Source organism: Mastacembelus armatus, chromosome 16, assembly GCF_900324485.2.
Source record: "Mastacembelus armatus chromosome 16, fMasArm1.2, whole genome shotgun sequence".
NCBI lineage: Eukaryota > Metazoa > Chordata > Actinopteri > Synbranchiformes > Mastacembelidae > Mastacembelus > Mastacembelus armatus.
Window position 1 is genome coordinate 4,614,367 of NC_046648.1, and position 19,844 is coordinate 4,634,210.

The following is a 19,844-nucleotide window of genomic DNA, read 5'->3' on the forward strand; positions in this document are numbered from 1 at the left end:
TTTTTATTTGATCTTTTCTTGACTTTATTTTTATTTTATCTGTACTTACTGGCTTCTTGTTCTTTTTTGCTTCACCACCTTCAAATAAAAGACTAGAATTGAGGACTAACTGCCAACGCTCCAGCATTAACTAGCTACCATCAGGGAAATATCCCCACCTAATATTACACACACGGATATGAAACGTTAAAAGGCGTTCAGCTTGATTTTAGCTGAGCAGGCACACTCGCCATCGCCACGTTACTGGACATAATGAAACTAAGTTAACGTTACGTGACCTATTAATTGCCACCTCTGTAAGCAACGTCATTTTTGTCAGTCAATGTATGACCTTTGAATTTTTCGAAAGTGTTTTTAACGCACCTCCTCTTTTACATCTTCAACTACTACTGCGTCAGATTTGATATTTCCTGCCTCAAAGTGTAAACGAACTTATCACGAGTCGCAATAAGTCACTTGTATTATCACCGTGCTTTTATTCTGAAAGGATGTCCGTAGTGAAGTTACTCCCGGAAGTTTTTGTTTCCTCACCTGTCAGTTTTGACACGGTGCGAGTGTCCAGTCTCGTCTCTTTGTTTTTCTCCGAGAAACAGGTCTTCCTTTTTCAAGAATAAATGATCATCCTGTGTGGTCAACTAACACCTAATTGAGGACATCTTCTAATACGGTTAGCACGGAGAGTGAAAAAATAATCCACTGATTTTGCTTCACCTAGCTTCTAATAGCCAGAATACGTTAGCTAAGGGTTAGCTAACTGTTATCATCACAACAGATCGATCATTAAGAGCATCGTGGCTGGTGATGCGTGTTTTTTGTTTCTGTATGTCACTGTCTCTTGATTTGGCTGTCATTTGATGGAGCTTATTTTAGAATTGCATTCATTATGTGCTTTGTCGGTTGTCAACAGAGCTCAGGGAAGCTAACGCCATAATGTTAGCATCGTACACAGACGGGATTCATTGTTTACATCCCGATTCTGGCTCTTTTCTTTGTCACTGTGTACGAAATAAAGTTTCTTCGATGCAGTCATGACTCTATGGGCCCTTAGTTCTTCAGTGTAATCGACGACAGTCTATCGAAATGACGTTGCTTTTCGTGTCTTGTTTTGGATTCACGTTCACTTTCGTTTTAAGTACTTGCTGGGGTCGCTGGATTTCATACAGTTCTCTGAAGTTGCCCATGAAAGTACGCAGCTCCGCCTTTGTTTTTATTTGTGTCTTATTTGGTTCATGTCCAAGGGAAGGATCTAACAACCTGTTAAATTATTCTGCTGAAACTTATTCTAAAAGCTTTTACCTTGAGAGTTAAAAATGTGGCTCCTCAGTGTTTGCTGCATCATTGCATGCTGACATCATCAATCGCTGTAGCTGCACTGTCTCTGCTGCCGAGCTGTGCTAACAAAAACAATACAGGAGGCTGTGGGATTTAGATGAAGGTTTCAGTTAACTTGGCTGGACTGCCTACATTTTTGTTGAGTCCCCTTATAACCACAGGCCAGTATACAGGTCAGTGTGAAGACCCTTTCTGATCTGGACCTGGCACTGTGGGTTCCCATTTGTGTCCCACAGTAAAACAGGTTTGGTTTTCAAAATACTACCATTATTAACCAGATTCTCTTCCTAAAATGATGGCTTAATCTAATCCATTTTAGCTCATTTTTGTTTACTGTATTTGTTATTCTTAACACGTTTCCTGCAAAAGTGGTTTGCAAAATTTGTAAAAAGAACATGCAGAAATGACACAGAGAGAAAATATTGATTGATAAAACCTACGGATTAATTTAATTGCGAATTGAAAAAAATAATAAAATATTAAACCTGGTAGAAATACACTTGAATCTTTTGAGTCTATTATTGGCCTCTGATATAAGGCTACTGTGATGTTGTGAGACAGCCTCAGATCATTCCAGTCAGCTGCTGCATCCATTCTCTAACAGATTTCTAACAAAGGGGTGTGTCAGTCTGGTAAAAGACTTCTATAAATGATTGACTTGTGTATTATCAGTCATCGATCCTCAGAGATATCTCCAGGATCCTTGCTCCTCAGGGCAGAAATAAGAGCTTCAACAACTGAGTGTATTTCCATTCAGTCAGCAATCACTATTTTGTAATTGGCTTTTGTCCAAAAGAAAAAATCACTTTGACGATTAAACTCTTTGTGTAATTTTCAGGCCTGTGCAGGCATGGAGCCCCTGGTAGTGGATGACGACATCTGCATCCTTCAACATGAGACGGCCTACACCGCTGCAGGGGAGAGCCCTGTATCGGTGTGTGCTGGTGATGAATCTGTTGCTTCCCACTTCGCCTTGGTCAAAGCCTATGAGGACATCAAGAAGAGGCTGAGAGACACGGAACGAGAGAATACTTTGCTGAGGAAAAGGGTTAAACAGCTGGAGGATAAGGTATAGGAATAACTAGGCAGTAAGTTGTAATTGTGGAGGAGAAGCAAAAAAGGTAGCTAGTTTGAGGAGACAGACATTTAAGAACTTAGTGCTTATCCAGATAGGTAAATAGCAAGAGGGCAATGGAGGGAACTAAAAACAGAGATGAATGTTAACTTTTTCCTGTTTTCCTGGACATCAGAATTATGGACAAACACAAAATGCATAGGAAAAAATTTGAAAAAGTCAGCAAATTCAACACCACACTGCAAACTGCTTGCCTCTGGGAAAGTCTGCATGCCAGCATCATTAATATTGTTGGCCTGTAGTCAAACTAATGAAACAATGAGGAATAAAGCTGCTCTGTCTAAAAACAAAAAGGAGGTCTGGAGAAGTATGGCATAGCAAAACAGTGTGTTGAAGCCTTACACATCAAGAGTGTTCAAACACTTGTAAAAACAAAGCATCTGATAATATGCAGAGACCATTATTTAAACAGGCACTCTTTAAATACAAATGGTAGAGTAGTGAAAGTTAAAAATGCTGTATAACGTGGGCCTCTTTACAAGTGTCTTATCTCTCAGTTTTGGTTTTATGTGCTGCACCATGTTGCCTTCAGGATAGGATATTGTGGAAGGAAAGTAAGTTCCTACCACATTTATTTAAATTAAATGAAATTAATCTCTTCTTTTCTCTGTATTTTATTTATCACCAATGTAGCACTTCAGGCCAGATGCACCTCCACCCGAGGGTCCCCAGTATGTGAACAAAGCCTTTAGTGCTTACCGTGGTATCTATATAGAGAAGGAGGACCTGCAGCTGGAGCTTAACAAACTGGTGCGTTTACTGACTAAATTGAAGCTTTCTCAAATTTCTGACTTAAATTCTTCTGCTTTAGTGGTGCTGGAGATAGCATTACTCAAGCAGAGCAGAGGTTCCCACATTCTATCTGGAACCAATAGAGAGAGAGAGAGAGTCTGCAGTATAAATGCTGACTTTCCCTTTGTTCTCTTGTCCCATTCCCTCACTCACTCCTCTCTTTCCCTGTCAGAAAAAGGAGAAGAGTGAGAGTGAGAGGCTGCTGACAGAGAAGCTCCAGGCCAAAGACTTGGAGCTGCTTCAGCTGAGGACGGAGATGGAGACCAGCCAAGGTACAGGTAGAGCACACAAGCCTGCTTTCTACTTTAAATAACAGCAAAGTACATTAAGTTGACAACAATGGAATTTATTGTATGGTCTGACACACACAAACTTTAACTGTTACCTCGTCCCCAAATGAATGTATTAATCTTTTAAATCTGTTGTACTTAATGGTAAAAAAATACTTAAATGGAAACATTTATTCACTTGACCCTGACAGCGTAATTTCTTTTTTTTTTTCATGGATGTCCAGTGATGAAGAGCATGAACAGCTCTCAGGACTACTGGCAGGTGGACAGGGTCACTGCTGAACTAAAGATCTGCAAGCTGCAGGAGGATTTAGACAGGTTGACGCTAGAAAACAGCAGACTACTGGAGAGAAGTGGGGTAAGTGGAGATGGGGGTAAAATACACAATGACAATGGAAAAAGAAGGGGTAATATGAGAGGAGCTGGAGAGAAAAGCAGTGAAAAACAGCAGAATGTTGGAGAGATGTGATTTAACAAGTAGAGAGGAGAACACGAGGAGAGGTGTTAGGGCAGAGCAAGATGGGGCAACACTGGGAAACAGTCTAGTGAAGAAAACAGAGCAGGAGTGGATGTTCTTCAACTGAAATAGTAAAATATTTGATTAAGAAGGGAAGGTGTGGGATGAAGGCGAGCACAGGACCCTTGACTTATGTTTAGTAACTCAGGTTTTTAGAAATACCTAAAACACCTCTGTTCTCTATTTTGTATAATTTACCATTTTTGTAGGAGGAACCTCATGGCCTTAACGGACCAGACGTGGACCAGATCTGTGATGCAAAGTATAATGCAAGGTATAGTGTTTCAGTATTACTTCAGAGTAGCTGTCAATTTAATATCCAACCCTCATCGATCTGGCTAAAACACCATTATGATACATTAAAATATGGATTTGAGTTCTTTCAAACTGGTTTTGAAAAAATATTGACATGCCTTTATGTATTTAAGAATAGGTCTTAGTCATCGTTTCCTGCTTTTTGCACAGACCCTAAAGCGTTTCACCCAGATAACACAGTTATGCTGTAAAATACAAGAATCAAATACACAATCCTTAGAAACAAAAGAGGGGAAGGTTGTCCTAAATAGCTTTTTAAAGACAGGGACTTATATTAGCTCAGGGGAACAGTAGAAGTTTCATTTGAGCCTCAGTTGAACTTTACAGTTTACTTTTTTCACAGAATGAGGGCTGTGTATTTGATCAATTCTCATAGTTCAATATCGTCAAAATGCCAAACCTATTTTTTAATGCGTTTATAAGAAAAATATGTTAATAACTACTGCATAAGTAGCAAGTTTGGTACAAATGGTATGTTAGAAACCTGACAGGTCAGACAGGTGTGCAGCAGCACACAGGATGTGACTTCATTATAATTGTATGCAATGTATGCTTGTATGTATATACTGGTAGGCTCAGCATGGATTGTAGTTCTCCTTTTTGGCCACTAGAGGAGGGTGCAGCTTTATACATTTGATCTTGTCAGCATAATAGCATATAATATGCAAAAACAACTGAACCTCATATGATGAATACCAGGTAAACCTTTAATACTTGCTAATAGTTTACATTTTCAGTTCAGTGTCTTTGATGTGTTTGAGCTTTGTGGCATATATAATCACCCTACACTTTCTCACTGAGATAATCCCCTGTAGATTAGCTTTGACTTACTTGTGATAAATTCTAGTTGTGATTCTTTATAAACTGAAAACTGTCAGCAGTTTGCAGATAGCATTAGAGTTTAGCAACACAAAAAGCCTTAGCTTTTTCTCACAGTTGTATTTTTCACATTTTCTATTGTTTCCGACTAGTGTTTGAAGTTAAGTGTTGATGAGATTTAGCATCTTTACCTAAGGTGTGGATAGGACAGTTTGTAGGTGTTGCTAGACTCATACACCTTTAGCGTCAATACAGTCTTTTAAAAGTGGCACTATTGTAAATGTAGTAAGTAATGTGAACCTATGATGTCAAAGATTAAGCTGAACATCTGTGAAACTCCTCTGTGGCTTGACAACATAGTTAAATGACTGTAACATGTCAACACAGAAACATAAGTACATATTTCAGAATCAAAGTTATTACAAAGAAACCGCCGTATTACCAAGGCTAAACATCAAGGTAGAATAGGATTCTGCAATTGGCAATTAACAAAATAAATGTTTCCTTTTTTAACTTATACAATGGCGCTCCAGTGAAACTAGGAGCTATAGTATGGCACATTGCTAATAATCCTTATGAGTATATTTGACAGTTGTCAAGCAAACTTTTCAAACACAGGCTGTCTGGGAAAGCAGGCATGACTTACATAATTCTGTTGGTCTGTAGTGAGAGGAGCATGCAGCAGATGTACCAGGCTTTGAGCTGTGAGGTTACTCGTCTCCATTCAGAGCTGAAGCACCAGACAAGCCTGGTCAGGAAACTCAGGCCACTGCTCAGTGAGACAAGACAAGGTGAGGATCATACATGCAAACCTGTGGCCATGTTCAGGTTGTTCCATTGTTCATGTACATTTTAATATGCACCATTCTAACCTTCATTTCTGCATTGGGGTTATTATATGTCTTTGTTCAGATTGCTTATGTCCTCCAGAGTAGTATAAAAACAACTTGTGCTTTTACCTTGAGAGCCTAGGTAACACTTTTTTGTTAAATCATCATCAAAGTCCTTTGTCATATTTTGTTATTTTCTTGATTTTCATATTAACATATTTTGTAGAAAAACAAACTTTGCCTTTAAATAAGCATTATATGTATTAATGGAACTTTATTTTTGAATTTCTTTGTTTATCCCCATTGTATATCTGGCCAAATGCATATGTACTATGTAGGCAATGTAAAGAGGTGAAGTAAATATAGAGACATTTGATATATTTAACCAATCTGATTTTAGAATATGTGTTTTTAACTGGGTGTCAAGATAGTGTCAGATTAATGGTTTATGTGCGCATAAAGTATAGCGGCTGGAATTTGAACCTCGCTTCTCTGCACAGCAACAAATGTGGCTTACGTTAAAATGAAAGGGTTATTACTGCTGCTCCTCACTTAAGGGGAAAGCTTTTTAAAAGAAGTACTACTCTGAGAAGAATTCTCCTGCTGCGTCTTTGTATAAGGGTGTGATAAGGATGCAGATTTTATCTTAGTACTCAAACACTTTGATAAAGGATATCATGAAATGGTCTATCCTTCCTCTCCCCTCCCTCTGTGATGATGTATTCTGGCCTAGGAGAGATTACCTCTGTTGATTCTGTCGGAGTGTTACACGAGACGACCAAGAGGTGAAAATTAAAACGAAATATAGCAAGAAAATAAATCTTGCCCTATTTATTCCACTGAATAAGGGGGTAATCCTTTAACTTACATGAGGCAGATTGAGTGAAATAAGGAAATCAGGACTGGCAAAGAAAGGAAAAGGGAACAACAAGGGGGGCAAGAATGAGCTATGTGTTTATTCAGTCACACTGCATCTGTATTCTTCTAATGTTCCGCCTTTGGAATCACTTTTATTCAAATCCTAGACTCAGGAGACCCTCTCATGGAAGAGTAGCAGGCAGGGATGGATGGATAGATGATGTGTGGATGGAGAGAGGTAGGGGAAAAAAGCGAGAGGATATGCTCTCATTTAAACTTTATTATTCACTCAAGATGATGATTTGATAGCAAAGCAATGATGTGTGTGAGATTAGGACATTTGATTTGTGTGGCTTAGTTTATGCATGGAGGTTTGTTTGATTAGGTTTGTTCTGGTGGGTTTTGTGTGATTATTTTAGATATTTACATGGCACAGAGGTTTTATTGTGCAATATGCAGTCTGCTGCATGGTGTGAGATTTTACCTCACTGCTCTACTACTGTTTTAACCCTGAGGCAAAAGGCTTTTATTAAATACACTTTAGATTTTACTTATCTCTTTAGAAAAAGTTTAATCCACGTATAGATAAGTACAGAAACAAACACTGAGGTGTGATTATGGTGCCAAATATAAAATAGACATCCTCCAGTTTTTGTTTAATTCAATACTCTAATGCCCCAATTAAGCAAAAGGAAAACAAGATGAAAATGTAACCACTAAGACTTCTGCTTTCACTAGCCTGAAGTGACAGCATGTGGTGTCAGGTTCTCACCAGAATTTTTGCAACTATTTATCTACTAATCCCAGCCCCGATCCTTCATACTCTCTTTCCTGTTCTATCTATCCACCATTTTCTCCATCTCTATCTCCAGCTGCCTCAACAGTTCCAATTCAGTGTTTTGATGATGTGGAAAAGAACAACAACCACCCAGTTCCTCGAGTGTCAGTGCCTCGTCCCCCTAGTGCCCCACCACTCCCATCATGCTCTGGCCGCCCATGCCCCCCTGTCGGTGGCCCCTGTCTGTTGCCAGACAGTCTAAAAGAGGACTGCTGGTACAATGGGCCCTGGCCCTCCCAGAGCTGCCCGGGAGATGCTCTGGTTGGGAGCACCACCTGCACTGTTGTCCTGCCCCCGCCTCCCCTGAATCAAGCTTCCCTGGATGAAAGCTCCAGGTCTTTCCCGAGTCCCCCCAAGCCCAGCGACGCTGTGTTCTGGGAGGGTCACTCTGTTGCATCCAACGCCTCATCCTCAATGGGAAACTACTGTCCCAGGAGCCCTCCTAATACTGAGTGGGCCAAGCCCTACTGAGAGCAACTTTAATGGGAGCATAGATGATTAAATAAACTGTGTAATCACATGGAAATTAAACAGACGAATGAATGGACTCTCCAACCCTGCCACACAGCCACCACCTAACCTGCCTTAAGTTAATAAGACCACTCCTCTGGGCTGGACTGAACCTACTGGTTGTGGGAATTATTTATGGCTAGAAGAGGCCTTTTCAAGATAAAACTCTGTAAATTCATTCTTTACTCTGCACACCGCATCGGTGAACATGTGAAATTGCAGAGGAAAACCCGAGAGACCCTCAACACAATCGGTAGTTTGTCCATGTGTATGTGTGCTTGCATGCACATGCATAAGTATGTGCAAGTGTGCATGCAAGCGCTTTAATTTCCATATGTGCATATACGCACATCAAACAGAGTGTGCCTGTGCGTGCAGACCAGTGTGTGGGCTTCTCTCACCTGCCTGTCTCTTGTTGTAATAACCCTAATAGGCCTCAAAGGGCCTCTTTCCCCTTTCACTGTGGACACCGATCACTGGGCCACATAATACTCAAATTTGTAAAGCTGTACTCCCTCCAATGCAAGACTTTTTACATTTGATTGATGTAAAGTGTACAAGGTATTTAGTCATGTTTGTCTTACCATAATGTGAAGGAGATGTCTAGGTATGAGCACTTAATGTGTTTACGTAATGTGATGCAGACATAAAGTAAATGTAGGATAATTACAGGTTTGTGTTCCAAAGTTTTAACAGCTACAAAATGAAATCTTTGATTTTTTTTTTTTTTTTTACTAAATTGTTATTTCCAGAGTTCTTAATGGATCATTATTAAAAGTAGGCTGTCAATCTACCCATGCTTACCCAATCACTTTTGAGAATGCAGTTACAGTATCTGAATCTTTGAGGAGACAATAATGAATAGCAACGAATCATCTTCATCTAAAATGCGCTGCTTTTTGAAATAATACATTGCAAACTCACTTGGACCAGAAAAGGATCAGCTATTTACAATTTCACAACTCATACAAGTATCTGTAAACCTGCTTGTTATCAGATTCTGAATTCTCACAGAACTAATGTCAGGCAATATCTGTTTTCACTTCTCAGCTGTAAAGGGATGTGAAGATATAAGACTACATTATGGGATAATTTTCTGTAGAAATACCCATAGAATTTCTACACTCCACTGTCCTTAAAAAACAGATTATGTTGGAAACTTGATTAGATGTTTTTTGGAGAGAATGAACTATAGGAGATGTATGAAAACTGTGTACCTGTGCTAATTTTAAAGCTATGAAAAACTTGTTTTGCAGTATAAAGATTAAGGGCATACAAAAGAAAACAAATTGTGAGTAGAATTAAAAGATATAAAAAGTAAGAAGAAGCATATTTGTATAAATGTAAATGGTGGGCTTCAGTAATCTGCCAAATGTGGTTTTGCACTCCAAACTATAACTTTAGTTTTTTCCCCCCTCCTCAAACTCCCTGACTTCTCATGTGTATAAGAGCTGTCTGTGACGGCGGCACAACATCAAGTCAGTGTGAGCTGTAACCTGACAAATATTTGGCCAAAGCACAAAGGCCAATGGTTGTTGAAAAGATTTTTTTTTTTTGTTTTTCAAATTTTCTTTGGTCTGTTCATAAGAACTGTGGTCTTTTTGTTCCTAATTTTTAAAAAATGTTATTTTACAGCAGTAGTTTCATACTTCTGTAAAAGATTTGCAAACCAAAATGCAATGTACAGTAGATATGGATTATATTTTAGATTTACTGCACTTCAGACTGTTTGTAAATATGATCAATTAAACGAATGAAATCAAGTACCTGTGTGGTATTTTTCTGTCTTCTATTTTTAACAATTCAGCTCTGTGGAGAAATTTATTAAAACTGTCCCTGAATTATTTCATTTACACTTAAACCTGTAATATATATCCTACTGTCCATCACTTTACACCACTGCTGAAACAATCAGCTGACTAGCTGTCAGAACTGAAGACAATCTGAACAATTAGCTCATTGTTTCAGTCATGAATTCAGCAAAAATGAATATTTTCCAGGTTGCAGCTTCACTATCAGGATATGCTGCTTCATAATATTTCATATTTGGCTCTTTGGAATAACAGGAAGTGAAGGAAGTGATGTGACCCTTTAAAATCATTATTCATTGAACACAAAATTTAACTTGATGTTGAAACAACTATGAAACAAAAAACTTTTAACCAACTGTCATTTAATACTAAAAGCAACTAATTTAAATCATAAAATGTTTAATGTAAAGACTGTCCAAACCCCTCTGGAACACATGTCATTCATTCCTTGTCTAATTGGCCAATGAAACATTCTTTACTGTTACAGAATACCTACCATATAACATCACTGCATATATCACCTGAACAATTGATTTTGTTTAGGAGTATCATCACTTGATCACTGTACAATATTTTTTTATTTACACCTGCTACAGATTATATTGACACCACTGGGGCAGGCAAAGGCAACAAGCCAGACTCTATACTACTGTTTGTGTTGTCATTGTTTAAGGAATATAAGTGTTCAGCAGACGTTTAGCATCCGTCAGTTCATTACTGTACATCCCCAAAGCTGCACTCTCAACTCAGTCTCATGATCTTCCAAGTTTAGGTATAGAAGGTGACTGCACAATGATCAGGTTTTTTCATATATTCTATCAATCAATAAGCTCACTGACAAATGATCAGTGCAAATACACTGAACACCAAAAAACAGGCATCATCTTGATTACAGCAGGAAACCTTCTCTTTCAGAAAAGAGGGAAGACGTTTGGGTGTCATGGTGTGTTGATCACATGCTAGATGGTAGTTTTTGTTTCCTGTTCTTTGCTGGGATCCCCGTCCTCTCAAACTCCAGTTTCTCTCGGATGTATTCCTGCTTACACTCCTCAAAGAATGCAGGGTCCTTGTAGCTGGTGGAAGACAGAAATAAGATGACTATCACTTGGATGGTGATTATATGGTCTAGAGACTAGTGAGACTAAATAGACAATAGTTTAGGTTGTCGGAAAGCGTGGGTAAGGTGTTGGTGGGGTGATATATGGTGCTAATACAAATGTAGGGCCACTTTGATGTGTGAGTGCTGAGTGTTGCAGAAGAAACTGCAAAATACTCACTGTAGTGTCAGACATTCCTTCAAGGCTGCATTCTCCTCTTGACATTTAACCACCATGAGAAAACCAGATTCTTTACAGCAGTGGTTGAAGGCTATGGGGAGATTGAGAAGGAAGATGGCAAAAAGAAATTAGTAAAAAAAAAAAAAAAAAAAAAAAGCTTTCGTAAATAAATCTGCTTCAATATACCTTTTGCCTTATATGATCATACAGTACAAGTACAGAAAAGAACATGAGCCACAAGCAAAGCAAGATGGGCCTCATGTTGGCACTCAGAAAAAGGAACCTGGTCAAAGGTCATGTTGCCAAGCCCCTTATCAAACTAACACCCACATTTCCTTGTTCACACAAGGACTGAACTTAACTGCAATGGCCATGGAGCAGCTCTAGCTGTGGTTGCTGTGTTTCCACATTGGGTTTGTAACTGTCAGCCCACCACCCGCAAATATAAACATGCCTACGCCCCCCGAGAATTACATATATGCCACGCTTTACTGATCACAGTGCCCAATGAGGCCAGGAGCTACCAAGTGTTATTACGAATAACTAAGCCATAAAGGGAAGTGTTTCCAGAAATCACAAGCCCTTCATTATCTTTGGGGTCTGTCTTTAACGGATAAGACTAAACTGAGAGCCAGAGGACTGTTTCAGGAAATCCTTAAAGACTAGGCAAATATTGCAAATGATAGCAAGCTTGTATAGATGTTAACTGTATTAAATCGTGCCAAGTACAAAGTGGTTTATTTAAATATAATAATTCACATATAAACCACCAGAGACAGTACAAGTTTAAACCAAATTTACCAAATGTTTAATCTTTGTTGTACGTTAATACGTGTCTCCTCTACAGGCTGTACCCAGTAAAAGTAGAAGACCACTTAGTATGGTGCTTGTCATAAATGAAAAGTCCTTCCACAGGGATGCATGTGACGCTGTACCCTGACTAGTGGGTACAGTGTACAGATTAAACATGCATGATCCTCATTGTAAACGAGGTGTTGACAACTGAGTCTCCACCTTGTTAGTAAGCTTTTTCTCAAGGCTTTAATTAAAACCACCCATGTTGCTTTTTCAAACAACTGATACCATAATTACCTTTATCAGAAGCATCAGTATGGTTATCACACAGACATTTTCATCTGGATGCAGATGTAAAAAGACCAAATGCAAAACCAATTTAGAGAAGCAGAACAGTGAGACTAATCTAATCAGTGATCGCCTCAACCCCGTCCCATGGAAATAACAGAAGCTGCACAGAGCTGCCACTAATTGCAGTTCTACACCAAGGCAAACCCATGACAGACTAGCTACATGTCAGCTGAGGCCCTGTAAAAATAAATGTGTGATGCCACCTTCACTTCAGGCTGTTTGCCATTTTTAAAGATGCAGAAGTTTAGTTTGACAGTTTGACAAAGAAGGTGGAGGCTTGACCATTTAGGAAGACCTGGACCTTTAGAGCAAGAGATAAAGGTGTGAACCTCTAATACATAATTAGTGACAACACAAAATACATTTTTTAAACAAGCTTCATGTATTTCTGAACAATGAAATTAAATTAATGAAATTAAGTAGATTTGGTTCTGAAACACATGAGAGAGGAGACATAAATCATTAGTGTTAAGTAAAATGAGAATACAAGCATGTTGTGTGCAGGCAGAACTTGTCTGCTTCAAAAACTAAGCCTATAATATAAAACCTTGGGGTGTGCAAAGACATACATGCAGAGATAGATAACACAGGAAAACAGTTCTTTCTTTTTTCTTTGTTTTAACTTTGTAAAACAATCATAGCCACGGGAGCCCAGTGCAGACACAAACATACCGAATGAGAGGAGAGGGTGGAGGTGTGAAAATGAGTGGGACGAGAAGCTAGTAACGTGAGGGGGGTTTCCACTACCCACACAGCCACTGTCTGTCCCATCACCTCAGGCTGCATGTGCATTGTCTCCCCATGTGAACAATACACCCTGGCTCATACGTGTCATCAGATTTCTAGAAACCACATAACCTAGTCACTATCTGGCTGATGTGTTGCTGCAGAAGACAGCATACGTGAGAAAAGCTGATGCCACCACTTCCATGCAGATGAAGTGGCAGCTGGAGTCGTGCCAATTGGCCTGCTCCTCACTTCTGAGAAAGTAAGAGGACTGGAGAAGCAGGTGTTCACAGTGACAGGAAACAGTTTAGCCAGAAAAGGTCAAAATGTCAAGGCACAGGAAAAAGGATAAAAGAAAGCCAGGTCAAATACACTTTCAGACAAATTACAGATTCTACACTACTGGTGGCAACATTGTGTAGAAATGATTAAAGTATGACAACCTTAGCTAATGATTTAGGGAAAAACAATTACATCAATCATTTCACAGTAACATTTCTATGGATACAGGCAGAGAGTTGAGTTTGTGATTGAATTTACACACCATGTACGTGGCTTCACATTTTCTATTGGATATTAAATATAATAATGCCATTGGGTCACACACAGTTGGACAAAAAGTAGGGAAAAAAAGTAGGGAAAACTACGGTAAGCAGACAAATTTTGTAGACTGTCGAAAATACACTAATCAACTTTATGCTTATATTATCTGAAAAGATTTGGATTGGTATCCTAGTGTGAATTTTAACTGCAAAAGTAACTGAACAAGACTAGTTAAAATGTATTTTAAAAAAAGTTAAAAGGAGACTAAATGAAAGAGCTTATACTCCAATAACATGCAAATGCACTAATGCCACACTGCTCACCCATACTGAGTATAGAAAGGATTTGGTAATGGAAGTTGCTAATCCATCACAACCTTTCGGCTTCTTCACGTTCCTTCACAATCCATATCCATGCAGGTGTTATACAACAGACCTACAATAAAGCCTTCCTTCATGGAAGGTAATGATGTTCAGTGTTTGAACTGTATGGTCTTTTTGGGGGATGTAGTTGGTGATTATGTTGATTTGTACTGCATTATATTGACATTATATTGACAGGTGTTACTATCATTTGTCTGAATCCCAAACTCTATACCTTAAAAAAATTATCATACAGTTTAATCAAACACCTCTCTGAAACAGTTTTGCAGGTATGACATGTTATTCTTTAAAGACCTACAGGTTTGAGGAGAAATTTGAAATATTGCTTGAACAACAGCCTAGGAGCAGGAGATTCCAAAAAGTTTAGTTCTAATCCAATACCAAGTAATTTCAGGTCAGGATCGCTGATATTAATACTAACTCAATTTTTTGTTGAAAGCAGCTAATGTAAAACCATGTAAGAAAGAGTAATATGTTGTGATTTATGTAAAATAATTTTGAAAATGAGGGGTTTCTTTACACTGTTTAAATGTAATTATATTTAAATTATCAATGATAAAATTTAAGGGTGGGCAAAACCCATATTACCTATGTTACTCTAAAACAAAACCGATAATTAATTTGTTAAAGTGCTAGTTTTATGTACACATTAAAAATTGACATTTAAAGTTTCTAATCTTATCATAGAACATTTTACTGCTGAGTCAACAAACATTACTAATGTAAAAAAAATCTTAAACAGCATAAAAGACAAATACATAAATACAACTGTTTCTAACTTGATCAGATTTAAATTAAAATATCAGTGAGATAAATCAACCGTTTCCTGCCTCTTAGTCTCCAGCTGACTCCTTGAGGCAGGTCTTTAATCACTGTCTCATTACCCCAACGTCTTTTTTTTATTATCATTATCATTTGCACCTATAATATAAAAATATATGAAGGTAAAAAAATATATAATTTATAATAATTAAAATATAAAGAGATTCATCAGAAGTAAATCTTTTTTTTTTTTTTATCTGTTCCTAATTTACGGATGTTTTTTTACGTTTTTAATACTTTTATTAACTTAGAAGGGAGTAGATATGCCCCATAACTCTGAAATTGAGAAAACTGTGGCAGGACTCTTGTCTGTGCTTCCAACTATGATATAGAGGCTGAAGTACGAAAGGTGATGAAAGGTGATCAATAATCAGTGTGTTGATTGATGGATGATCATGGCAATCTTTTATTTTGAACTAAATTTAGAAATTGAAATGGTTCTGAATACTTTCTGAAAGCACTCAATGTAAACTTAATGAAACATATTTGTGCATCAAGATCAAACAAAGGCAAAACAATTTTCTTCTGAACACAAATTGATTCAAAAAGTCACACAACACAACACAACACAACATATGGCTGTGTTTGTGGTACAGCTTTTCTGTACTGACATAAACACACACACACCTTCAACTTTCTCAGCACAGCGCTCCTTGGCTTTGTCTCTCATGAGCTTGGGGATTAGGACTTCTTTTTCCACATGCCGCAGATGAACCTCATCTGGGAAGGCAGGGCAAAAAGAAACATACACAGGTGACCATCACAGCCACGGTCAGCATCACCACTATCGCGCCGCTTATTTGTTAATTCCCACACTTCCAAGGGAAAGTGTTTCAATTAACTGTTATACACAACCTGGTGCGACATCAGCGCTAGGTTAGTACTGATGCAGTTCAAAACATATACAGTCACAGTGATGACCTAGCGGACACGTGAATCATCATTCATTTACCTTTACACAGTCTGGGCTCGGTCACGCGGCTAACGTTAGCGACACGAGCTACCTAACAGCAGTGAGCAGCCTTATTCTGAATGAAGCCGCACAGTCATGGGAGCTAACGTGAAGTCAAGCTGTGTGAGACGGCACATACGTTTAATACCTGCGTTAGCTGCTTCCATTGTGCTGATGTTTGTCACAACATTACAAAACGGAACCAATGTGACCCATTTCACGTACGCTCAAAGCACTTCCGCTGACGTAATACCAATGCTAGGTTGACACAGTACGGAGGCCCTCTGGTGACAATCACGAAAAAAATATATGAGCATAAACTGATAACAGATCAGTGCAAGAAAAGTACAGAATATTGTAACTAAGTTCAAATAGTTTTGCGTTTGAGTATTTTCGTTTGATTTTTTTCAGTTTCAGTGTATTAATTATTATTATTAATAATTATTAGATGCTTCTGTTCACTTCTTTTTGAAACACATCAAATAGATGTTAGCTTCTTAAATGAATATTGAACTCTGATTAACTAAACCTGAACTGCATTATTTCACGGATCACATAAGGTGAGATCAGGACCCAAACCTGCACTTTCAGGCGAACACCTTTTTTTGAACAAATGTAATTTTTCAAGCCTTTGCTATACATCTATCTGTAGCCATTTAGTTTCCCAGGTCCTTCAAGCTTATGCACTATGAAAAACTCCAACTTTCCTGAGGTCAGCATGGCAACCCATGCATTTTGAGCAATCAAATTAAATGTTTCACTCAGAATGTCATTCTTACATATCTCACTCGATTCACTCGTTCCTGCGCCTCAATTAGTCAAGGATATTTTTCCCAATGTCAGAGAAGCTCCAAACATACAGTCTGTGGTTATAAATAACGCTCAAGTTAAGTTTGTTACAGCTACCTGCCTATATCAGTGAGCTAGCTAGTCCACTAGAAACACCTCCCATCCACATATAAACAAAAGGGCTTTATTCTTTAGGCTATTAAAGTCTGAAGTAGGAAATGTAGTGTGCCTCAAAAAAATGATCTAAATTAAAATCACATTTTTCCCAAAATCATATTAAGCTGTGCTTTCATCCCATTTAATAAAACAACACATTACATGGGGTGGGCATAATATCAGTTTACACCTGAATGGAAAACAAAACAGCGCAAGAAGAGTTGCCACTTTCAACTTAATTTTGAAATCTTCAAAGTATTTGATATTCACACAGCAAGATTTTCTTGTGTAGGTGTTTACTCTTCACACAGCTAGATTTTCTTGTGTAGGTGTTTACTCTTCAGGTATTTATTTGTATTTTTTTACATGTCAATGCAGCAAAAACCTTAAGTAGTAAAATTAATGATGGCTTAATTTATAGCTGTTTCAGTTTCAAGTTCCTTCATTGTGAATATTGACTGTCACACTGGGACACTTAAAAATAACAGATCCATTTTCAATGCTATTATTAATGTGCACTTTTCCTTTGTTTAACAGTCCAGAAAGTGCTGTAAAAACATTTTAATAACCTATTATAAAATTACTGTGGAAAGTCATTTAACAAGTTTCCCAGTTTTGGCTATCAGACAAATTAAACAATATTCCAATAAAGAGCTGAAGATATGTAGCTGCAGGATTTAATTATTAATTTGTTTAATGGAAGTGTCTTTTTTTTCTCTGGCAAATATTGACATTGTTCCATATGCTGTCTGTGCAGAATGGCACAAAATAAAAGAAAAATATACATAAATCTGTAATTTGGCCCCACTGGCAACAGTGGATTACAAAGGTGGCAAAATGGTGAAGAACTACTCCTCAAAGAACATCAAGATTCAACCACAATATATCTGAGCCTGGACCACAGACTGTATGTGGAGCATAGTAAGCCTGACCACAGTCAGCGGTGTGGTGGACTGACTGTCTAGATCCTATGCAAAGGGTCCCCACCTGTTCAATCAAAGCGACAGGTACACACTCACAGACCCACACACACCTTGAAGGAAAACACAATCTTTAAACATACAGTTACACTAAAGACTACATGAAGAAACAGGCGTAAGGTACCCACCTCTACATCCAAACCACACATGCACACCTGCTGCGCCTTCACAACTCACTCACCCACACACCACCAGCAGAAAGGATACACTGAATCTATTGCCTGTCTGCCTAAGGTTCTCACAGCTTTCTGACCTTGCAATGGTAAAGCTGCCACTTTCTTCTATGATGGAGCACATTCTTTTGTTCTACAAATCAAAGGCCTGAAAGCAAAAAACTAAGAGTTTTACAAAAAGAGAAAAAAAGATTATTTCAACAAACATAGACCACAAGGCATCACTTACATGTAGCAGATGCTTTTTTGTTTACACCAGATTTCGTCTCATAACCAGATGGACCCATACATCTCCAAGACCAACCAAACACCTCCCAGACCTACTGACACCAGGTGGGCATCTGCAGATTTAATATAATCAGATCTCTCCAACCTGCAGCATTAGCCAAATTTCCACAACATGACCAAGTGGGGCTCATACGAATGATTGCACAACCATTCGACTGAACCGAATCTATGAAAAACGATATTTTAATTAAAATGTTCAAATACTGGACAACCCATGGACATTATTCAGTAAGTTTCATCCTGCATGAAATCCAGTCAAAATCTGCACTCCACAAATATTTGAAACATACTATCCTCAAAAGGTCTCTAGCACTGTGAATTGTTCTTTATAGAAAAACGTTATGTGAAATTTTCAACATAAAACATAGGCCTGATGGCAATATTTTGGTGAGTAAACATATTACAAGAGAAATAAAAAGGTGCATCATCTATTTTATTTATTTTCTTATTTATTTACAACGTTCTCATTTGACCAAAATATAAAAAAAGATCAGCACACAAAAACACAAGATACCTATTTATCAAATGCAAAACCTCTTGTTAGTAGTCAAGTTGAAGAAAAAAGTAAACCAGTGTTAAGATGCAAAACTAGTCAAACTGAAATACTCATGTAGCTACTGTTGCTCTACTCACTGCATTTTCAAAAAAATCCAGGATGGCCTCCACCTTTTTCTGTGTGCATCTCACCACCACAGCCTCCAGTGAGTCCAACCTTCTTCCAGTAACAGAAACAGCTTTTTTCACCAGTTTGTCCTGCCACCTTCCATCCTTTCTGCTTTATTCTGGGACCTAAGCTTTCTTAGGAGGAAAAGTCATCTCTGCCGTTTTTTATATAGAACATCTGTGTTAAGTGACCAGTCCAACTTACCGCCCAGGTGTACACCAAGATATTTTTAGGCTGGCACCATTTCGATGTCCATACCTCAAATATTGACTAGATAAAAATGGGGCTTAGACATTTAAAAATCCACTACCATCTCCTTGTTTTTAGAGGTGTTCAGTAGGAGGCAGTTTTGGTGACTCCATACACTGAAGGCTTTTGTCAGACCACTGTAATACTTTTCCTGTCCTTTCCTGATATACTCAACAATAGTGGTAACATCAGATTACTAATGAATGTGGCAAGACTCAGTATTGAACCTAAAGTATGCTGCATATAGTATGTACAAGTATGGAGCCACAACAGTCCCCTGTAAATCTCCCGTGCTTTCCACAACTGTACCAGAAATGCAATTCTCCAGCCTGACGAACTGTGGCCTTTCTCTCAAGTAATCTGTGATCCAGGAAACAAGGGGGGGGGTCTACCCTCATCCCTTTGAGCTTTGAGGATGATTGGTGGGATGGTATTGAATATCCTTGAAAAAAATCAAGAAACACATGTAATGTGTCTTTAAAAAATATCCTCATCGATCCAACATAATAAAAAAAAGTCCATTTGGCTCTCTGGTGGAAACTGCTCACTACTGCAGGTAGCATGCTGGCTGATATGGCAGGGGCACAGGCTCCCAACACTCATCCAATATTACCCAAGCAGCAGGGACCCATGAACCTGGCAGAAGGCG

At 38.3% G+C, this 19,844-nt stretch overlaps 2 protein-coding genes across 6 annotated transcripts; one reads left to right on the forward strand and one right to left on the reverse strand.

Moving 5' to 3' along the window:
• Positions 1–505: 505 nt before the first annotated feature.
• On the forward strand, positions 506–10,000 carry azi2 (5-azacytidine induced 2). 3 transcript variants are annotated; one of them, XM_026293372.1, is made up of 8 exons: positions 506–667; positions 2,171–2,401; positions 3,101–3,217; positions 3,432–3,537; positions 3,774–3,907; positions 4,276–4,340; positions 5,867–5,991; positions 7,761–10,000. In XM_026293372.1, the coding sequence occupies exons 2-8, from the start codon at positions 2,183–2,185 to the stop codon at positions 8,195–8,197; spliced, it is 1,203 nt and encodes a 400-aa protein (XP_026149157.1). In that variant the 5' UTR covers positions 506–667; positions 2,171–2,182; the 3' UTR covers positions 8,198–10,000. The 3 variants fall into 3 exon arrangements, with proteins under 3 accessions (XP_026149157.1, XP_026149159.1, XP_026149158.1); XM_026293374.1 differs by having other exon boundaries at positions 3,432–3,531; XM_026293373.2 differs by lacking the exon at positions 506–667 and adding an exon at positions 682–1,576.
• Positions 10,001–10,313: 313 nt separating this feature from the next.
• Positions 10,314–16,153, reverse strand: cmc1 (C-x(9)-C motif containing 1). Of its 3 annotated transcripts, none has more exons than XM_026293376.1 (4): positions 16,045–16,153; positions 15,572–15,664; positions 11,325–11,415; positions 10,314–11,120 (listed from the first exon to the last, which is right to left on the reverse strand). In XM_026293376.1, the coding sequence occupies exons 1-4, from the start codon at positions 16,061–16,063 to the stop codon at positions 11,000–11,002; spliced, it is 324 nt and encodes a 107-aa protein (XP_026149161.1). In that variant the 5' UTR covers positions 16,064–16,153; the 3' UTR covers positions 10,314–10,999. The 3 variants fall into 3 exon arrangements, with proteins under 3 accessions (XP_026149161.1, XP_026149160.1, XP_026149162.1); XM_026293375.1 differs by having other exon boundaries at positions 16,036–16,126; XM_026293377.1 differs by lacking the exon at positions 16,045–16,153 and adding an exon at positions 15,897–16,021.
• Between the last annotated feature and the right edge of the window lie 3,691 nt (positions 16,154–19,844).